Source organism: Lissotriton vulgaris, chromosome 6 (genome assembly GCF_964263255.1).
Source record: "Lissotriton vulgaris chromosome 6, aLisVul1.2, whole genome shotgun sequence".
NCBI classification, from domain to species: domain Eukaryota; kingdom Metazoa; phylum Chordata; class Amphibia; order Caudata; family Salamandridae; genus Lissotriton; species Lissotriton vulgaris.
In genome coordinates, this window is record NC_141694.1 from 1,251,500,252 (window position 1) to 1,251,519,875 (window position 19,624).

Consider the following 19,624-nt stretch of genomic DNA (forward strand, 5'->3'; position numbering starts at 1 on the left):
TATTATTGTCCGGCATGATCTGCCCCACATAGACAGTATATGTATTCAATACTTTTGAAGTACAATATAAAAAACTTTTATTAAATGTATTAATTTTATGATGTCGCCTCTGAATGAGCAAGTAAGTTTCAGTCCATCATTTTTTTTTAAAGTTTAAAAATATATATTTTTACTGCAAATGTATATATATGTTCAGATTTCTTTTTATTTTCTATATTTTACTAGTAATTTATTTAGGTATTCTTGAGCTCTGTTGTGGTGTAAATCGATTGTTAATAAACTTGAACTTAAACTTGCAAAAGATAGGATGTTTCATTAATTCAATTAAGAGAAATTCAATATGGAACCAATTTATTGCTACATATTACAGGAATTTCATTTTTGTATTGTTAGTGGCCTATGTTATAATTTTACTAGTCATTGCACTTCAGGAACTTGTGTTGCTTTCATGTATTTACAGAGAGAAATGAAACAGGATCATTAATGACCATTTAGGAACACTATGGCAGAGGCATTCTAGCAGTTCTCGAAGAAAAGTAGATTCATATTGTAAAAACAATGTATAATAAGGTAAGCGTACTAGTTACTTTTATAATAATCTTAGTACCAGTTGTTTGCTAACGGTTTCTAATAATGTTACATTTTTGTACAAGAAGAGGCCGATTTATTTCTTGCCGGTAAGGCGATGGAACATCCTTATTGCCAAGAATGTGATCCCCCACCACATTTACATGCGGGCAAATATTAGGGTTAATCTCGTCAGAGACTACTATGTCTCTGCTGTGATTAATCCCCTCTGAAGGCCTTTGGCTGTCAGAGAAATGGCTGCCCAATTTCTATGGGTGGACATGTAATCATTTTTTACTGTTCCTTACCGCCAGGTAAAACTAGGTGGTAAAAAACTGTAAAAACAATTAGAATGCTCCCCCCACCATTGAAGAAGCCTCCTATGGCGAGGGGAGCGTTAATTTTTTCTTTTAAAAGAGAAAATCCTGTTACAGGACTTTTGTTTTGAAAAGAAGAAAAGAATACTGTTTGCTCTAGAGCTGCGTCTTTCCAATGCAGCCCTGTAGGAAACAGTAAAATGCATTGTCAGGAACAGCCGTGATGGCGGTCCTTGCCAATGCCTTTATAAATAATGACCAGCTAGGCGGTGATTTATAAATTTGGCGGGCGGAGTTGTCTCGGCCTGGCAGACGTAAAATCCTGTGCCAGGCCAAGCGAGATTACTCTGCCTGCCAGGAAACAGATAGGGTGCACAGGGCAATAGTTTAGGAAAGTCAGAATTAGTGGCCAGATGTAAGTCGCCAAATACCGGTCGGTAACGGCCGATTTCGGCCGTTACCGACCGGTATTTGGAGATTGAGATGTAGGGGGCCTAATATTTACCGATGCCTTAGGAATCAATGGTAAATACCGAATCGGTAATTACCGAATCATACCTATTCGGTATAAATTACCGAATTATTACCTACATCTGTAAAATTCGGTATTCTAGAGTCGGTAAATGAGATTTACCTACATCGGGCCCTAGGTATCTAATAACGTGGCTCCAAAGCCGACTATTATTAAAACTTGTCCGTTCTTTCTTGCTTAGGCAGGAACGAGTGTTGACCTATCTGCCTTGTATATGTGACCTCACAGCAGACAGGTTTATGAAATGCAAATTAAAGTAATTAAATATATCAATCAGTGAAATGGCAAATACACTAAAGACAAAAGGGCTACATATAGGAGGCAAGAAAAAATGAGACCACGAGCGAGAAAGTTTAAATTCAACATTTCAGGCTGCGCAGGACTTAATCGAATATCAGTGTAGTAAACCCCTGCCAGGCGTGGGGCAAGGGCTGTGGCATGCATGCATTTTTGCAATCCTGCAGACATTAGTAATATTGTTGCACAGGGAACAGGTTCCTAGTGCATGCTAATGTACTGCTTCGCCAGCAAGATCTCTGATGCAGAGTCAACAGATGGCAAAGGCTATTATCTGCTGTGAGTAAATTGTGCCTTGCTGCTCTTCAATCTGAACCCACTGCCACAGTGCACAACACTCACGGAAAAGAATGTGGGGTATTCAGAGCTTAATACTAACAGAAATGCTTTAAATCCTGTGCAAACTTCTGGCGACTGATATATTAAGGGAGCACCACTCAAATTAAGACAACATTAGGAATGTTACACTTCAGCGGTGTACCGCTGAGATGTGGCTGAGCAGCACAATCTCACATTGAGGCGAATGCTGGATCTGTCCAGACATGACCTCGGTGGAGTGAGTTGTTCAGGAGATCCAGTCTTAGAATGAACACACATTTACTCACTTGTGGGGCTACCCGTGCTATCTTCTCTTTCCGAGTTGTCATCAATTACATTGTAGGGATCATCCTCTTCTTTAATCCTGAATGAAACAACTGGTCGGATATCTACATGCTCTGTTGCATTAAAAAGAAAAGAAAAGTGACTTAAGCATAGCTATACAATACCACCTTGCCACCAACTCCAAGTAATATTCTCATTTGCCTACAATTTATCCTCTAGGTTTTCTGTAAAATCACTTTAAACCATCACTATTGCAGTTACTTTATAGCAAACTATTCTGATCCATTATTAAAAGCTTTAGCAAACTTAAACTTACAACCTGGTCTTACGTCAGAGTCTCTTCTAAAATGATTGACTAGTTTCTGCAAACTATGTAAATGTACCTTCCATTCAGCTATCTTCCTTTTCTATTTGCTGTATCTTCCACCTTTTTAATTTTCACAGTGCACTGGCAAATTCAGAATTCACCATCTAATCGAGTCTGAAGCAAGCCTAGTCTTTTCACTTGATCTGTTTAACATTTCAATCTCATTTGGGCCTCTTCTATTATATGTACCCCAGTGTTACTCAACTATTATTTTTTCGTTAAAACGCTGTCTATTTTTATCCTGGCTAACATTAGTCATTATCTTTACTTAGTACGTTATTAGTAGCTCACTCACTTTCCTATGCAGATTCAAATCTGAAGGACAAATTGTCGTCACATGAATCCTGAGCTCTCTGAAAACTTTTCTAGCTGCTTGAACCTTTCTTAAATTGCAAACTTGTTTTATTCGGTATGTCAGGAAAGAAAGGAATTCCACTCAATCAAAGATCCATATGGACGGGGTTCTTACCCTTAAATATATCAAGTATCACAAGGTCTTATTTTTTGACCCGACCGTTAGTCCTTGGTTCATATAACCTCAGGCTTCAGGATCCACACAGCTATTGTCCAGATCCTAAAGCCACCTTGTGCATCTAATGTAGTTTAGCAAAGAAGGCCGTGACCCAAGGTTGTCAAACCCGAATTATCGTATTCTTACCTGGCATTCCAGGGTCCCTTCAGACAGGGAATTTAGGACTGCAGTCTTCTGGCTTATTGGGCAACATTCAATTCTGACTGACTATGGCTAGTTATCACTATCTCTTTAGTGGTCTGTGACTCCCAAGGCTGATATCCATCTCCGACCAGAACATCTTTGAAATAATCTCATTAACATATGTATCCCTACTGTCGTAGGGCTACATATGTTAATAAGAATATATCAAAGATCACGGCCTTGGGTCACGGCCTTCTTTGTTAAACTACATTAGATGCACAAGGTGGCTTTAGGATCTGGACAATAGCTGTGTGGATCCTGAAGCCTGAGGTTATATGAACCAAGGACTAACTAAGAAAAACATCAAACCTGTGTCCCACATTCCTGAATACAGTAGTCTTAGTAATATCTCCTATGTGGCCATTTAAATGGGGGATTTCTAACCCTTGGCAGAGCAAACCATAGCCAAAAGCATCACAATATCATATAGCAGTGCATCTCCATCAGATTAAGGTGCCTTGCCAGCCTCATTGAAAACATGGTTTGTTTAAACCAACCATGTTGATCAGGCCTATATGGATTGGGCCAAGTTATGGATACAACCCAGCTAGGATTGACTGCATTACAGGGAGGTTGGTCTTTTTTATGCATTCTCCAGCTCTTTTATGAAACCAGGATAAGTGGTATGTGTAGAGCACTAGGAAATGAATGTAGACGATATTCTGCAAGCCAGAATCATGTTGTGCCTTCACAGCACCGCCATTAGACATTCGTTCAGAATGCAAGTCATTATAACAACTTGCCTTAGGGGGGTGCTGGATTTTGGTAAAGGTTAATTTACTAGTCCAACTCCAGTCTGCACAACAGTAGGGAAGGTGTTGGGCTTTAAATCCAACACTATTCCACCAATGTGCCCCTCTAAAGCAAGTTGTTCTAACGACTTGTGTGCTGAACGAATGCGTACTAAAGACGCGTTTGTTCCATTACAGGCGCTGTGAAGGCACAGCGGGATTTCGGCTTCGTTCTAAAGGGCGTTTCCCCTTGGAAATACAGCACTTCTACTTCGTCTCAAAGTGACCTAATTTAAGACGAAAAATATAGATGGTGGCATTTAAACATAATTTGAGAGATTCTCGTGGTTGGTCACAAATACCCCACTGGCTTATGCTCTGCAGTCCTTTTTTTCCTAACGGTAGGCCTTACAAAGCATTTACTTCTTGTAACTGAACTGCTACTGTTCATGGCACCTCTTTTGAGGAAGGCCGCTCAAGTAATTGTTCCAGCCAAGTAAATGGTGAGGTCCATTTGTAATTTACCTGAGTTCGGGCCAGTGGTGCCTTCTTCGTCTTCTGCACATTGTTTTTCCATTGAGCTCGACTCAAAATCTTGATCCACATGCAAGCCAGTGCCAACATTTAAAATCTGCTCTCCTGTTGCACAAAAAAATTGCATAGTGAATCTTGTTATTACACATATTGATCAAAAAAAAGTATGTGACTTAAAATCTTTGTTTTATGAGTTGAGGCCTACAGCATAAATAAATGGCTGAACAAACAAATTTTTTTTGGTTTTACATTTTATTTTTATTCGAGCAACAGCATAACAAACGCAGCTGAAATCATAACAGAAACGTTCCACAAATATATTCCCATATTACCCGAACCAATTAACAATAAAAAACGCTACAACTCAATGTTTTACTGTTTATAACGTGTTTTTGAAGTTCGTCCTGGAATAGGTCACATCTAATAGACCTACCAGGTTTGTGAGGAGCTCTGGGGGCACTGAACGTGGTAGAAGAGGAAAAAAAGAACAACATCATAATTCACTTTCAATAAGAGATAACCACCACATGTCTATCCACTATCAACACTGGCTGGATCCCTTCCGGCTATGTGTGAGTGGACAATCAGCCTAGTTCCAAGGCTGGAGTTTAAGGTATTTGCAACGGAGGGTATGTCAACCATCCTCGCCTTCTATGAAACGCATTCTGGAGTCCTTCTTTGCATTTGAAAAGTCCTTTCCTGCCTCAGGTGTCATAAAAGAGTAGATTTTCTTGTCCTTCCACTTGCAATCTAGCGGGGAGATACGGGGAGGCCTCTAATCCCATAGATTTTCTGGAACTTTTTCAAAAGCGCTAGGATAATCAGTGGTTACTGGGCTATGCTTGGAACAATGAGCACCTTTTACCTCTGGAGATCTGGGGGCTTAACCTTACTGATGGGCCCCAAACTGAGCACCACATTTATCCGCTTCTTCAGCACTTGATTCTCAGGGTAATAAAGTCAAGCAATCCAAGGCTTACTCAAGAAGGTGATGTGCAGTAGTGGAGTTTTGGAGCATAAACTAGGAAATCTGTGATGGAATAATAAGTCAATAAATCACTGCCCAGCTAATGATTATACTTAATAGAAAAAGTACTTAAATTTTACCAAACAGTTAAATAGCACACAGAAAATCAGTTGGTCCTGGGGATTTGCTACTGTTCTGGGATTACATGCCCTGAACCAGGTTACAAAAGCACACAGTAAATAAGCCCTGGCAAAGCCTGTAAGACTAACTTGCATTCTTTGATTGAAGACAGGCCTAGTGGCTTTTCTTTGGCTTTAATGTGCAAACAAACGTATGCATTATTAGCGTAACTGTGCTACTGGGATATAGTGGTGCAAGGCGCATGATTAGGACTGTAGGGATATGAGCAGTCTGTTTGTGTTGAACCATCTCTTGCATTTGCTGTACTCCTGGAAAATAATACACGTTGGAGTCCCAATGTTCCTGCTGCTTTCAAACAAACATTTACTAATGCAAGAAGTATTGCCATATCCAATCCGCTCTCCAAAACGGGAGCGTCATCAATAACTATCCAGTGTTAGGGAGAGATGGCTGGCTTAGCATGCCCATTAAATAAATTCACTTGCACTGGTTCCTCTCTTCTGAGCTGGCTTAAAATGTAACATATACCAGGTTATTCACATTAGTTTCTTGGCACTATAATACCATGGCCGTCAACAGTATGCTTCGAATTTACGTTCTAAAGCCACAACCACCATTATATTATGATAGTGTGGGCAACATCATGTCATGCATAGCCACAATATATCATAAATTATCACCAAAATGGAGGAGGTAGTGTTGCAGCAGGTGTGGGAGCCCTGGGTTCTTACAGCCTGAGGGGCCTTCCCCTACACCCCTGGAATCTCTGCATGCCGCTTGATAGTCCAGCTTTAGATGTCCTGTTTTTTATTCCCTATGGGAAAGGTTCCCGCCCCCAATCGCTGCCAGGGTTCTTTTTCTCTTTATTTTATTTCTTTATTACAAGTTATATTAGGTTTTGTTGCACATATTTCTCCTTTACGGGAATGGCCCTGTATACCGTACAGTTATCATGTGCCTAGCAATGAAGCTACTGAGCGAAGCATATGGGCACACATGTAGACCGCTGTGACATAACACACAGATATAATATAATTACTTACCGCTGATACATAAAAAATTGCAAGGTTGATATGTAATGTGATATCTGTGCAGTGTTGCAATAAAAACAATTTTAAAAAAAACACTTCCCTAGGTGCCAGCATACGGCAAGAATGATCACAATACTGACAAGGATAACATCATCCCAGGGTTATCATTTATTTATTTATTGATTTATAAAGTTTTATATAGCGCGAACATGATCCCGAAGGATATCAGAGCGCTTTACAATAGGTTGGAAGAGAGGACAAACATGAAATGTACACAGCAATTGTAAAAAAAAAAACGATAAACATCCTTTCCACATCAATGGCTGAAATATGAGCACACTAATGTATAATACTGTACATGATCGTTGCTGTGACTGGGAAGGTTGTTTTGCTTTACTCTCCTCGATATATTGCTTGGTATTGTGACTATAAATGGAAAATTTAATAAAGATATTCAATCAAAAAAAAAATGGCATTGTCATTTACAATGCCAATAGCTTAATCGCTCGCAAATGCATGACCTATTGCATTTACACCCACACAGAGCCACACACACACACACATACAGAGCCACCCACACAGACATTCACATAGAGCCACCCATATACAGAGCCACCCACACACAGAGCCACCTACACAGAGCCACCTACACACAGAGCCACCTACACACAGAGCCACCTACACACAGAGCCACCCTCACACAGACAGAGCCACCCTCACACAGACAGAGCCACCTACACAGAGCCACCCTCACACAGACAGAGCCACCCACACAGAGCAACCTACAAAAAAAGCTATCCACACAGAGCCACACACAGACAGAGCGCCACACACACAGACAGAGCGCCACACACACACACTTAGTTGAACAATTATCCTGAACCAGTGCTACTTTAACTGTCATTTATCTGATAACTTCCATAACCCAGACTCTCAAGGCGTCTGTGATTCCAGTCTTTGCAGCATGCATGTGTGAGTGTACCAAGGAGCATGGATGATCATTCATTCTTATGGACTCTGTGCAATTAGCTAACTATAGATGCTGTGATTGTAAAGGTAGTGGGTGAACTCGCGTGTTTATTCCTCGTGGAATTTTTGTGGGATGGCTGATTTACACAAGGCTGTAGACTGCGTGCAAAATGTACAGGATGTTGGCCCTACCCACACGAAATATCCACAAAATACCTGCTCAATCATTTGGGTCGTCGTCTACTTAAAAAAACAGCACTCAGGTATGCCCTCTGGTATAAACATCATTCACGATAACTGCTCGATGTATCAGGCAGTATGTCGTCTGCATGACATTGTCTACTCAAACTGGGAAAGTAGGGAAACCGAATTTACGGTCTCAGGTACCTTATGGGTGTAGTCAGTAAGCGAGAGTTGCGGACTTGCGAGAGTTGCTTCACTCAGCACGTCGACACGACTCACCGCCCTCAGTCTCCCGTCCTCCTCCTCTCGACCTCACCTCCTCCTCCACCACGGGGAGCGCACTGCCCGGAGTGGTCCAAAGAAGCCCCAGGGGGCCTGGAGAGGTCCGGCGAGGTCCACTGAAGGACATGTTGCAGGGTTGCTGCTGTGGCTTCCCCTTCCCGGTGGGGGCCGTTCGAACTGGAGGTTCGGCGGTGAGTTGACCGGAGCTGACTGGGTGCTCCCACGCCCACCCGCTTCCGCTCCGCTGTGGTCGCAGAGCAGAGCAGCTGGGCGTTTTTGCTCCATCTTGTTCCATCGCCTCTGCTGCCGCTTTCACCATCGCTTACAGCGATACTCTCGCTGCCCTCTGGGACTCAGTGCCTCGGCCCCGCTTTGCTTCTGTGGTCCTGGAGAGTGGATAGAGCGGAGCGGAGCGGAGCTGCAGCATCTGTTTTGGGGGCTCCCGGGAGCAGCGGGGAGGAGGGGTAGTGGAGCAGCTATCTGCAGGAGACTGCTGGGCAAGGGGCACTGCAGGTGAGAGCGGCGAGCAACAAACGGGGACAGGGGGTTTGTGACTGCTTGGTGAGCTGGCAGCCTCTGGCAGTGGACGTAGGGGCCCATCTGGGAAAATGGCGTCATGTCCAAATCTACTCCCCTCCAGTGTGGAGTCCCCCAGGGTTCATCCCTGAGCCCTACCTTGTTTAACGTTTATATGGCCCCACTGGAGGAGGTAGTAGCCCCTTTCGGGATTAAATCCGTCACCTACGCAGATGACACCCAATTAGTCGTCTCGCTGACGCAACAAGTGGGATGTTCGGATAACCTTTCGGCCTGCCTCACCGGAATCTTTTCCTGGATGACCAGTTCAAAGCTCAAACTGAGCGGAGCAAAAACTGAGATCCTTATTCTGGGCCACCAATTTACATCTCTGCCCAAAGCCTTTTGGCCGCCCTGTATGGGCGAGCTGCCCCCACCGAAAGAGAAAATCAAAAGCCTAGGGGTTTGGTTTGAGCCCGAACTAACCTTTAGGTCACATGCCCAGAAAGTCGCAGGCGTGTGTTTTGGCCTGCTCCGGACAGTGCGGAAAGTTCTCCCTCTGTTACCCTTTCAGTCCAGGAAACTATTGATCCAGGGATTAATTTTATCCAGACTGGACTACAGCAACGCGCTACTCCTGGCAGCACCAGAAGCCACCATTAACACCTTACAGCGGGTGCAAAATGCTGCTGCCAGGATGCTCATGGGCGCCTCAAGAAGAGCGTCTGCCAAACCATTGCTGAGAGCTCTCCACTGGCTTCCAGTTCGTGAGCGAATCGCCTTCAAATCATCTTGCATGGTCCATAAAACACTCCAAGGCAAAGGTCCTCCGGCCCTGAGGAGCCTGATTTGTCCCTATAGACCCCCTCGGGCCCTCCGATCGGACCTTGATAATCTTGGCATAGTTTCTAGAGTAAGGAAGGCCCGCACAGGAGGCCACCGTTTTTCTGTAAATGCGGCAAAAAATTGGAACGCTCTCCCCAGGCATATTCTGACTGAACCTTCCCTTCTTAAGTTCCGAAAGCTGCTTAAATTAAACTCCTTAAAAATTCCAGTTCCTTTTGAGTTTTCTGTTATCTGTTAGGCAGCGCTGGGACGCTTTCGGGCAGCCATGCGCTTTACAAATCTAATTTAATTTCATTTCATTTCATCGCAAATCATTACAATTGTCGACATCAGGCATCCAGTCCAAGACTGTGGCCAAGTGCTTCCTTAGCGAACGCTCCAGAACCCTCCTGTTACGAGCTGTCACAAACTTTGTATCAAAGGGCCTTAAGTTGGGCACGGCTACTTTCCCCTACCTTGTTCTTTTCCTCTTTTCATGTATCTACAACAAGAGAGAAAGGGAAAGAAGGCTGCTCTCCTACCCCTTAGTATGAATGCCTATAATCAACAAAAGAGCGCCCTAGACACTATCATCTTAAAGAACTCTATTCTTCTGTGCAGACTAAGTGAAAGCCCTAATTTTTAAGAGAGTGGTCAGGTTGGTACAAAATCATGTGAAGGGAAAGGGGAAATTAATTATTTCCTAAAAGAACCCTCACTCACCCTAGAGGTGACATGCTTCATCATAGGGTTTGTTCACAGGGGGGGCTGACTATCCCCTCCTGTGTGCTACCACGCCTGCAAGTGCAGCGGAGCAGGTATGTGTGAAAAGGTGGTGATCAGTGCAAAAAGTGTGTGTGGTTAAAAGATCACAACTGTGCCTCAACAGACTTTATTCGGGGCCAGTTGTTTCACATTAAAAATTGACATGGTCACTGGATGTTTTAATTTTAGTCCAGGGACATCAATAGGTGACTGGTCAACATGTTTCTGCTGTAAAAACGCTCAAGTCAGCTCAGCTTTCTTCAGGACCAAAAATTTTTTAAATAAATAACACAATCCTACGGGGGTCCAAGCACGCTAAGGCCTGCCCACACCGTTAGGACATGAAAAGTGAGGAAGAAATAACAAATTTATACTATCCTCTGGATAACTCACGGTTTACCCATCCAACTCCTGTTAATCATCAGGCGTTGTATAATGCTCGTTTTAGTGAACCGCTACATGGGCTCAGTGGGAACAGCAGATCTTCACTCGCTGTCAGGATTTCAGACCGCGAGACTCGCCGCCTTTCAACCTACTCGGTTGCTCCCACGGACCCTCTTTTCATCACACACAGTACGCTTGTGCCAAGCAACGTACTAGTGACCCACTTAACCCAACAGCAACATTTCGACATCCAAATCAAGTCAAATTATAAAAACAAAGACTGGCGCAGGGAGACAAAACTAGTCATGCATTCTGTCCATCAACTGTTGGTTTTGCAATGTCACCCCGAGTGGGATGGGTATGCTCAGACGTGAGTCCCATGCTCGCCACACCAGTGGAGTCAAGCTATCCTGGCTGAAGACGGCTGATAGCCAGAAACCGGTCCTAGGATGCTTGATTCTGGTCCAGGAAAGACATGGCTTGGCAGTTCGGGCTGGACTGTTCCCATGAGGCACAGGGTCAAGGCTGATTTGCATATGGCCATGTCTGAACTGGGGTGGTGTGGAGTGCAAAAAAACGATGGATTTAGGCCCAGATCTCTGTACTGGGGTGAACGTATGACATTGTTCTGCATTCTGTCCAACTGTTGGTTAGACAAAACTAGTCATTATGCCATGATGGGCATCATTGCCCCATGGAAGAGCGCAATAAGTCCAGAATTACCACATTTTGTCAGGACCAGTATAATTCCAGCAATAGGCACCAAGAATGCCCCCTAATTTGTCAGAAATTACTAGCATTATGCCATAGCAAGCATGTTTCCAAGGGTAGACAACATGCCATGTCTGCTTTCAAGTTGCCAAGAAATACAGCCATTGTGCAAAGGTTAGCATCTGGCCATGGGTGAGTAACTTGCCAAGGATGCCCACAAGCTTGTAAGGAATTACCACCACTGCCCCAGAGCCAGGAGGGTATCAGGAGTGGGGAAGGAGCACTATCCCATGAATGCTACAAGTTGTGAAGAATTACCACCATTATGCAAAGGCAGCTTCCACACTTGTTTTGCTAGGTGTGCACTTTGTGATAACATTTTGGTTAGGGATAGTCAGGGAGAAACATATAACATTTCTGCACGACACAAGATGCAAATACAAACACAAATAGGATGTGAGCATTCTTAAAAAGAAACCCATGATAAAACAAGGCATAGAATGCACAACCCATGATACATAAGTGCCTGACCTAAAAGAATACATCAACACTACAGACAAGTGGGTGGGAAGTGGTCTTAGAAATTATTTCAGCGGACAGAATACCCACGACGATTTAGACAGAATATGAATCTCTGACTTTAGAAAGTGTTTCCATCTTAAACATACCTCGTGATGGGAGGACACTGAGTGAGTGGGACATAATGAAGGAAAAGCAAATACAAAGGAATATGTCCAAGGAGACAGAGGTAAGAGAAATAGAGCCCTACGTGAGAATATACAGGTTAGAGTAATAAGCGTTCTCTCACACTCGAGTTTTAAGGTCTTACCTGTTACAGCCACGCACTGTGGCTTGCAAGACAATGTGTTTACTTAAGGGGAATTAGAGCATGCCCATTACTTACCATTGGTTGGCTTAATCATTACTCTCTTTTCCTTGCTTATCTTTGGTCATCGTATGCCGTCTTCACTTCTTCGTGTGTTTGTCCCTCCCATGGAGCATGGTGAAAGTACTGCTTCCTTGCCCAGTGTCCTTCCACTGCTCATGCTTTTGGAGTTACTTTTTTCTTTTAGTTGCAGCACTCGTTAAGAGCGGAGGGTTTGCAGGCCCTCTCCCCCTCCTCTCGTACTCGGAGTTGTTGCTTGCCCTGTCCCCCTCCTGTGTTTTTGCTAGTCCCCGTTATCCCGTCACAAAAAAAGCGCTATGACGCAACCAGCACTGCTAGCGTCATATCTTAATAAATTACTTGCTATGTGCACAGTGGTTCCAAAATGGCTGAAATATTCTCATATGAATGAGAGAGTAGCTTCTTCCCTTTTTTTCAATGTAAGAAGCGACAATTCCATTTTCTGTGGTAATTGGGTGGCCCTGGCATCTCTTTTCTCTTTGGAGGCTTCCATTGGATCGAACGGTCCGACTTTCAGTTAAGATGGTGACTCCTAGTGACTACTGTACACTGTTCCCCAAGAGAAGAGGTTGAGTTGCGAGATGGACTACTCCCACAAACGTATACATCTTTGAAATACCGTAGGTTGATTCCAGAATGTGAATGACAACCCAGCGGCCCAATTCTTGAAACAGGTTTATCCAAATAAGGCAATGGCTTATATGAATTGTCCTAAAGCCCCTTTCTGAATGCGTATAAGAAATCTTCCCAGATAGCTAGAACTGTCGTCCGAACGAGAACGCATTCTTAAGCCCCGAATGCTTGGGGTGTAACATTTCGATTCCCCCTATCTCCCCACCCAAGCAGCAGACACACACTAAACTGAACACTGTCACGTTTTCAATGCTTCAAGCTCCTTTAGTGTAGCTGGCCAGGTGTCTGCAAGGATCATTTCCCTCCACAGTCTTGGTTGTAAACTGTACATCTTTAGTCCAGTGCATGGTTCTCCTGCAGTGTGTCGTCAGCAGAGGTGCTGCATCTGGCCATGTGCTCATTTGCACATGTTTTTCAGATGACTGGCAGCAGAGGACTTTGCCCTGGCATGATGGTCTTCTAGTCAGCCCTCCGCATGCATGGATGTGCACAGGTGTGCACCTTCAAGCCAGTTGAGGAGTGGATGTTTCAGAAACAGGTAAGTAGGCCCTACATTCTTGCCATTTGGAGAGAGCAAAGTTTTCCTTGGGGAATGTTCTCAAGCCCAAAAGTTATGCTCAACACCCAACAAATGAGGAGCTTAGTCCAGATAACAGTGGTGAACCTGCTGTTGCGTAGAACTGAATCCAGTATTAATTTGTTGTACCACCATGTTGTCACAGACTCTGCTTCTTGGTGTGAAACAAAAAATGCTAAATACGGTTACGAGGTTTCGTAGTGCCTACTTTGTCACATAACTTCTTTTATGCCTCTATCTTTTAGGCACACTTTGCTGTTACTGGTCCCTTGCCGCACGGCTTATTGGACTGGGACAGGGATTTCATGCGTAGCAAATGCAAGCAGAGGCTTAGTGAGTGATAATGCAGAAAACTGCCTATAAAAATAAATCAATACTAATACTAATCTGGCTCAGACTTCAACATGAAACGAGCAGTGCAGTGGGCTGCATCCCCCTCAAGGTAGTTTCATGGCAGCTGTCCTTGGCAGGATGTAACATCTCCAGGTTGCTGGTCCCAAACCTGGTGAAGGGAACTCACGGTCAGTGACTCCAAGTCTTGAGAACACAAGTCTTTTCAAGTGTATATTGGCACTGGTCAGTGAGAACTCCTGGCACCCCGGACATGGGCTTCTGCCCCAAACTTAGATCCCGTTTGCAGCCGTTCACAGTGTATTCCACAGGTCGCATTATAGGACCAGTTTCAGGCAATTCCTGTTTTTCAAACATTCCTCCCAAACTGGTCAAGTCACAGTCTTCACCCTCTGGCTTCAGCAGGAAAAATGAGTAGGGGAGGAAGTTTCTTCTCATGTGACCCTAAATAAACCGTGCTCAACCTGTTAGGGGTAACACCTCTGGGAAAGAACAGAGCAAGAGGTAATGGCTGTCCCTACACTTCAAGTTGTCCTAGGTTCTGGCACAGTTAAAAGGCCAGCATGCATTCTTTGGAGGAGCACTGAATTTCACATTACTGTTCGGTACGCTCCCTCCAACCTCTATCTTTTGCACCATTTCCACACAGGAGATCCAAAATATATTTGTGTGCTGCAGCAGGTAAATACAACATGTTTCATGCTCATCCTGTTATAAGTAAATATACATACATAAACCAAATGCACAAATTATATCCCACATGGATGAAGGGAAGGAACTAGTTGCAGGGCAGGGCAGACAATGTAAAACAGGAGAAGCCAGTAGGTGCAGTCAACAGGTAAAAGGCTTGTCCTGTAGAAATAATAAGTGACTGTCATCACAGTCAGTCCTCCACAGCCTAGTGAGATGACAGTAGTCCCAGACTAAAAGAGTAGAGAGATGGGGCAGCACATGATGTGCTCTTCCAGACCACAGAGTTAGCTTAGGTTGCATTCCTGATAGTGGGTCCTAGGCATAGCGGAATGACTGCTTGCTTTGAGGCCAAAAATCAAAAATGCGTGGAGACATGATACATGAGAAACTCCTGGCAGGGATGGACATTCTCTAAAGCCATGCCGGGGAACTTCCATGTCTCAACAGATTACCTCCTCCCCTGCCAGGTCTTAATGTGTGGGATCTAATCCACTATTGGAGAACTGTAATCATCAGACTGGGAAAACTATCTGAAAAGTTTGTCTGCATTCCTGTGCTGTAACCCTGCATCATGTTTCACAGTGAATTCCAAATCCTGCAAAAAGATAGATCACTGGAGCAATGTGGTAAACTCTCCCTTCTCCTTCTCCTTCTCAACCATCAGCCATGTGAGGAGTTATTGGCATGTCTAGACCACAAACTTGATACTAAAAAAGCAAGACCTGAACCGGCCAAAGGTTCATACTGTGGCAAAGTACTCCTTTTCAATGGCAGCCCAGTTCTGATCTCTAGTCCACAACTTGTGGCTGATGAAGACAACCAATTGCTCCCTACCACCCTCATTGAATTGGACGAGGACTGTCCCAACTACTTTCTCTAAAGCATCCATCTGCACAAACATTTTTGACTGTAGTAAGAGGTCTCGGGAGTGGTGAACCTTCAAGGTCAGGGCTTTAACAGGGGTAACTCGCAACCCACAGTATCCAGAGAGGGCTAATAAAACTCTCATTTGGGCCTGAGTGATTGAGCCTCACAATCAAGGACTACCAGTGGTTTCACCAGCAAGGGCTGACTCTTTCTATTCCCCTCTGGGTGTCCAAGATCGACCACATGACTTACCTGGCACTTCATACCCCTGATGGTCAGTTTGGTCCCCTGCATCCACATCGCCATCAGCTCAAGATGTTTCAGATAGCCCCTCCATGAATTGCTAAAGACAGCAATGTTGTCTAGATAGTCCATTCATAACTCTTCCAGGTCACACAATACAAAGTGGACCAGATCCTTGTAGGTGGCAAGAGCATTCGTGAGCCCAACAGGCATGACCCGGATCTGAAACATTCCCTCTGGGATGGAGAATAGAGTTTTCTCCTTGGCACCATGTGCCAGTGCAATCTGCCGGTTACCACTGCACCAATCAAATGAACTTAGGCACTTAGCTGCACCCAATCTGTCCACCAGCTCGTTGGCATGAGGCATAGGATAGGCATCCATTTTCATGAATGTACCGAATAGTCCATGCAAAAGCAGAGGTCCACAGACCTTTGCTGATGCACTTGTACTGTAGGACTGGCCCACCAACTCAGGTAGCCCTAAATGACTCTTAACCTTGAGGCAATCCCAGACTTTGACAAGCAGTGCTGGTGGTGTCTATCATGTGCACAGTCAAGATTCCACTGTGGGGTGAGTGAAAGAGCTGCACAAACAGCTCCAATAGCCCTCTGCACCATATCTGTTGTTCTTAAGTCCGATTCATCATCTACTTTTTCATTGCGGTGCAACAAGTCTGGGAGACTGTCACTTGCTGCCACAACCTCTTTTGCAATTGCCAGGATCCTGGCAGTCTTTGCACAAGTACTAGTGACACTCTCATAGCATAGCCATCGTGAGTCCTGCCCCTCAGGCCAAAAATTAAGCTGGCCCCTGATTTTGTAGAGGTATAACTTATTTACTGTTTTCTATAGAATGTTAAGGTACACTGCATTTCAGTGGCCTAGCTTAAACATAATTAGGGCGAAAGCCCTTCCCCTTTGTTATGAAAAGTGGGAAAATGCTATGCTTTGCAAAGCTGGAGAGCATAAGCAGGACAAAGTGATGGCGAGAATAGCGACTAAAATAGAGTAGTTACGTTAGCTTTCCATGAATATTTTCGCTTAGCGTTTGAATTTCAGCTATAGCGCAGATACGATGTTCACTGGAAAGAGAGTGATAGGGCTGTGAGATGAATGTCATTAGGTAAACAAATCTGCCCATAACTTATAGAGTTCACAGCAACAATGTCGAAGGGTAGACTTTGTGGCCAAACCATGTTATCAATGCAGGTGTGATGTTCTACACTGTGGGTTCCAAACCTTGATGTTCTGCCAGAGCCCTCCGCCTGCGAAATACGATCTCTCCAGCTCTGTCATCCTGCTCGTGGAAGGGATTATGTTGGAAAAAAGATACATTGCAACACTTAGTATGAAATAGCTGAGATCAGACCCCTCATGTACAACATGATGTGGGATTATAAATATAATTTAGGAAGATGGCAGGACGAGATAGCTCAGGGTGTTCTCCCAGGAGAACTAGTCCAAGTACAATGATTTTGCACACTCCACAGATTGGTCAAATGAGAAAGATTGACAGCTTTTTGGATATTACACAGCTTGTTTGGTGTATATTTCTTTGTAGATTCTATAAAAACTCATATATATGCAGTGCCGTTCTGAAGCCGCCTTAAGACTTCACCCACAGTGGACCTTTACTTAATAAAGCAAAGTTAAATCAGAAACAGACTCTACTGTGGCCTACTGAGCATAATACAATTAAATAATTCTGGCCTTCAGAGCTCCATTCAACACTTAGTGACAAAAGCAGTGTAATAGGGGTAAATGAAACCTTTACACCGACTACTTAAACTGATTGACCTATAATTCAACCTGATCAATACATAACAGCTGAATTAGCATTCTGCAGGAACCAGATCAAACATACAACTCATTCATGGGAAATGAGGAAACTTACTATGGGTTCCTCAAATTTTATTGAAACAAAATAAATCTTGAAACATGAAAATTATATTCTGAAATAAACCAATTCAGTTTCCATACTGAACCTTGTTGAAGCCTACTGAAGTGTTGAACATCGAGCATACTATTCATTCAATCAGAATGAAAACAAAATAAATAGATGCCTTCTGAGATGTGTGAGAACTTAGATTAGGATGCATGGAGCCAAGCTGATTTGATAGCGAAGATGAAGAGTTTAGTTTTTATCAGAAATGAGCAAAAGCAATGTTCTACTTTTGAAGTCTTAAAGACCAAAACAAGGAGTTGCAAGGTGAGTCATCTTGCACTCGGGGTTTATGAATTATATTAAGAAGCTGATACAGTTGCACATCATCCGATAGAAGTACTAGGGATATCAGTAGTGTACATGTCAGGATGGGGCGTGGGACGCACTTACTCTTATGTATTGGTCCTACGCAACTCTCTTCTCCGTTTCTCATGAATGTGCTAGTCTTAAGGAGCATAAAAATATGCTCTCAAAAAACTTGCCAATGGTGGCAGCCATTTTTAAAGACCAGAGTAGAAGTTCCTTGTGATCCATTGTGTCCTTGCTATACATTCATAATACATAGTTGCTGGACCTGGGACTTTTTGTTGAAATCCTGTTGGGTGCTTTGGTGAAGTCAACAACAAACATATTGGAACCAGATAAGTATCTAGCAAGGGTACAGACTTCAACTTGTTAAGAGAGTTATCCATTGGGATTCCAATCTCTGTAGCACTTAGTAGGAGCCATCCCTTAAGATTATACATTCTATAGCACTTCTTTGTTTTCATTTCCACAAAGAGTTATCTGTCTGTGTAAATTATGAACTATGTATGTAAACTCCAGTAGAAGTATACTGGCAATTATTGTTGTATGGTATGCCAAGATCACCGAGAGTAAATAATTGATGACCACTGGCAGAAGCTAAACATGCAACACTAAAGAATACTTATAATGGTACAGTTATCTACTTGCCACTTTGAACGTAAACAAGCACAAAAAGTTATTTCATATTACTGAAGGCAGCTCTCTGCAGCAAACAACCTATTGTAACCTTGCGCACGATTCACAGTTACTGTATCAACCTTAATTGTACTTCGGCTCCATAGGAAGATGGAGTTTCAATTTATAATAGAGCAGAGATTTTTTTTAGTAAATATGAGTTTTGAGATTAAAGGCTTTCCCTCTTTTTAGCCAGTATGTATGGTGCGAGATCCAGCCTAGTTACGTTTTGCCAGGTGAAATAATGAGTTGTGTAACTGGAAAGGAACTAGGGATTACCAAATGGTAAAACTAGCACTATTGCCTAATTTCAATCCTGAAACATCTTTCTTCAGGTCCAAATGACACTAGAACTATTCAATGACATCATCTAGCATCAGGATTCTGTACCACAGGTTCCAGCAGTTTAACTGCAATAGATGCCTTAAAAGGAGGGTTCCTTTTGTACAACCTTTTATCTAAGCGGTAAACTAGAGAATCGTGTCGCAAGCTGCTAAAATTACCTTACTTTATTTTTGATAGTTCTAATGATAAAAAGACATAGAAGAATTGGATCTTGGTTATTTTGACATAGAAAAAAGCAACATGTACTGCAGGGAGAGTTCCCAGACAACTAACTGGTGCTTAAGGAGGACTGGAGAATGGCACTTTAGAAAACCGCTCAAATTCTATAAAAAAATTAAAACTATACTGATTCCTGTCTTTCTTGCATTATGCAATGAAATTATGCAAGGGGAACATGTTCCCTCTTCTTGGAATACTACTAATATTATTGTTTTTCCTAAGAAGAGGAAACCTATAGATGATATGAGCTCCAATCGGTCTATAGCATTGATTAATGCTGATTCAAACGTTTTTCTAAAATTCTCACATCTCGACTGGCCCCTGTTATTCATTTATTAGTCTCGGAGCCGCAGCAGGGTTTTGTTCCCGGAAGAGACACGACCGTGCACATCAACACGGCGATTGCTGCATTCGATGTTTCGGG

The 19,624-nt window shown here is 43.3% G+C and overlaps 1 protein-coding gene across 4 annotated transcripts in view; it reads right to left on the minus strand.

Moving 5' to 3' along the window:
• Window positions 1-19,624, minus strand: part of LOC147708704 (uncharacterized) — a 138,226-nt gene that overhangs the window by 39,150 nt on the left and 79,452 nt on the right. For 3 of the 4 annotated variants that reach the window (XM_086927351.1, XM_086927354.1, XM_086927353.1), the window contains 2 exons: window positions 4,655-4,768; window positions 2,319-2,429 (listed from right to left, as the gene is read on the minus strand). In XM_086927351.1, the coding sequence (XP_086783477.1) occupies window positions 2,319-2,429; window positions 4,655-4,768 (225 nt within the window). The remainder of the gene's footprint in view (window positions 1-2,318; window positions 2,430-4,654; window positions 4,769-19,624) is intronic. The other variant, XM_086927352.1, reaches the window with a different exon arrangement.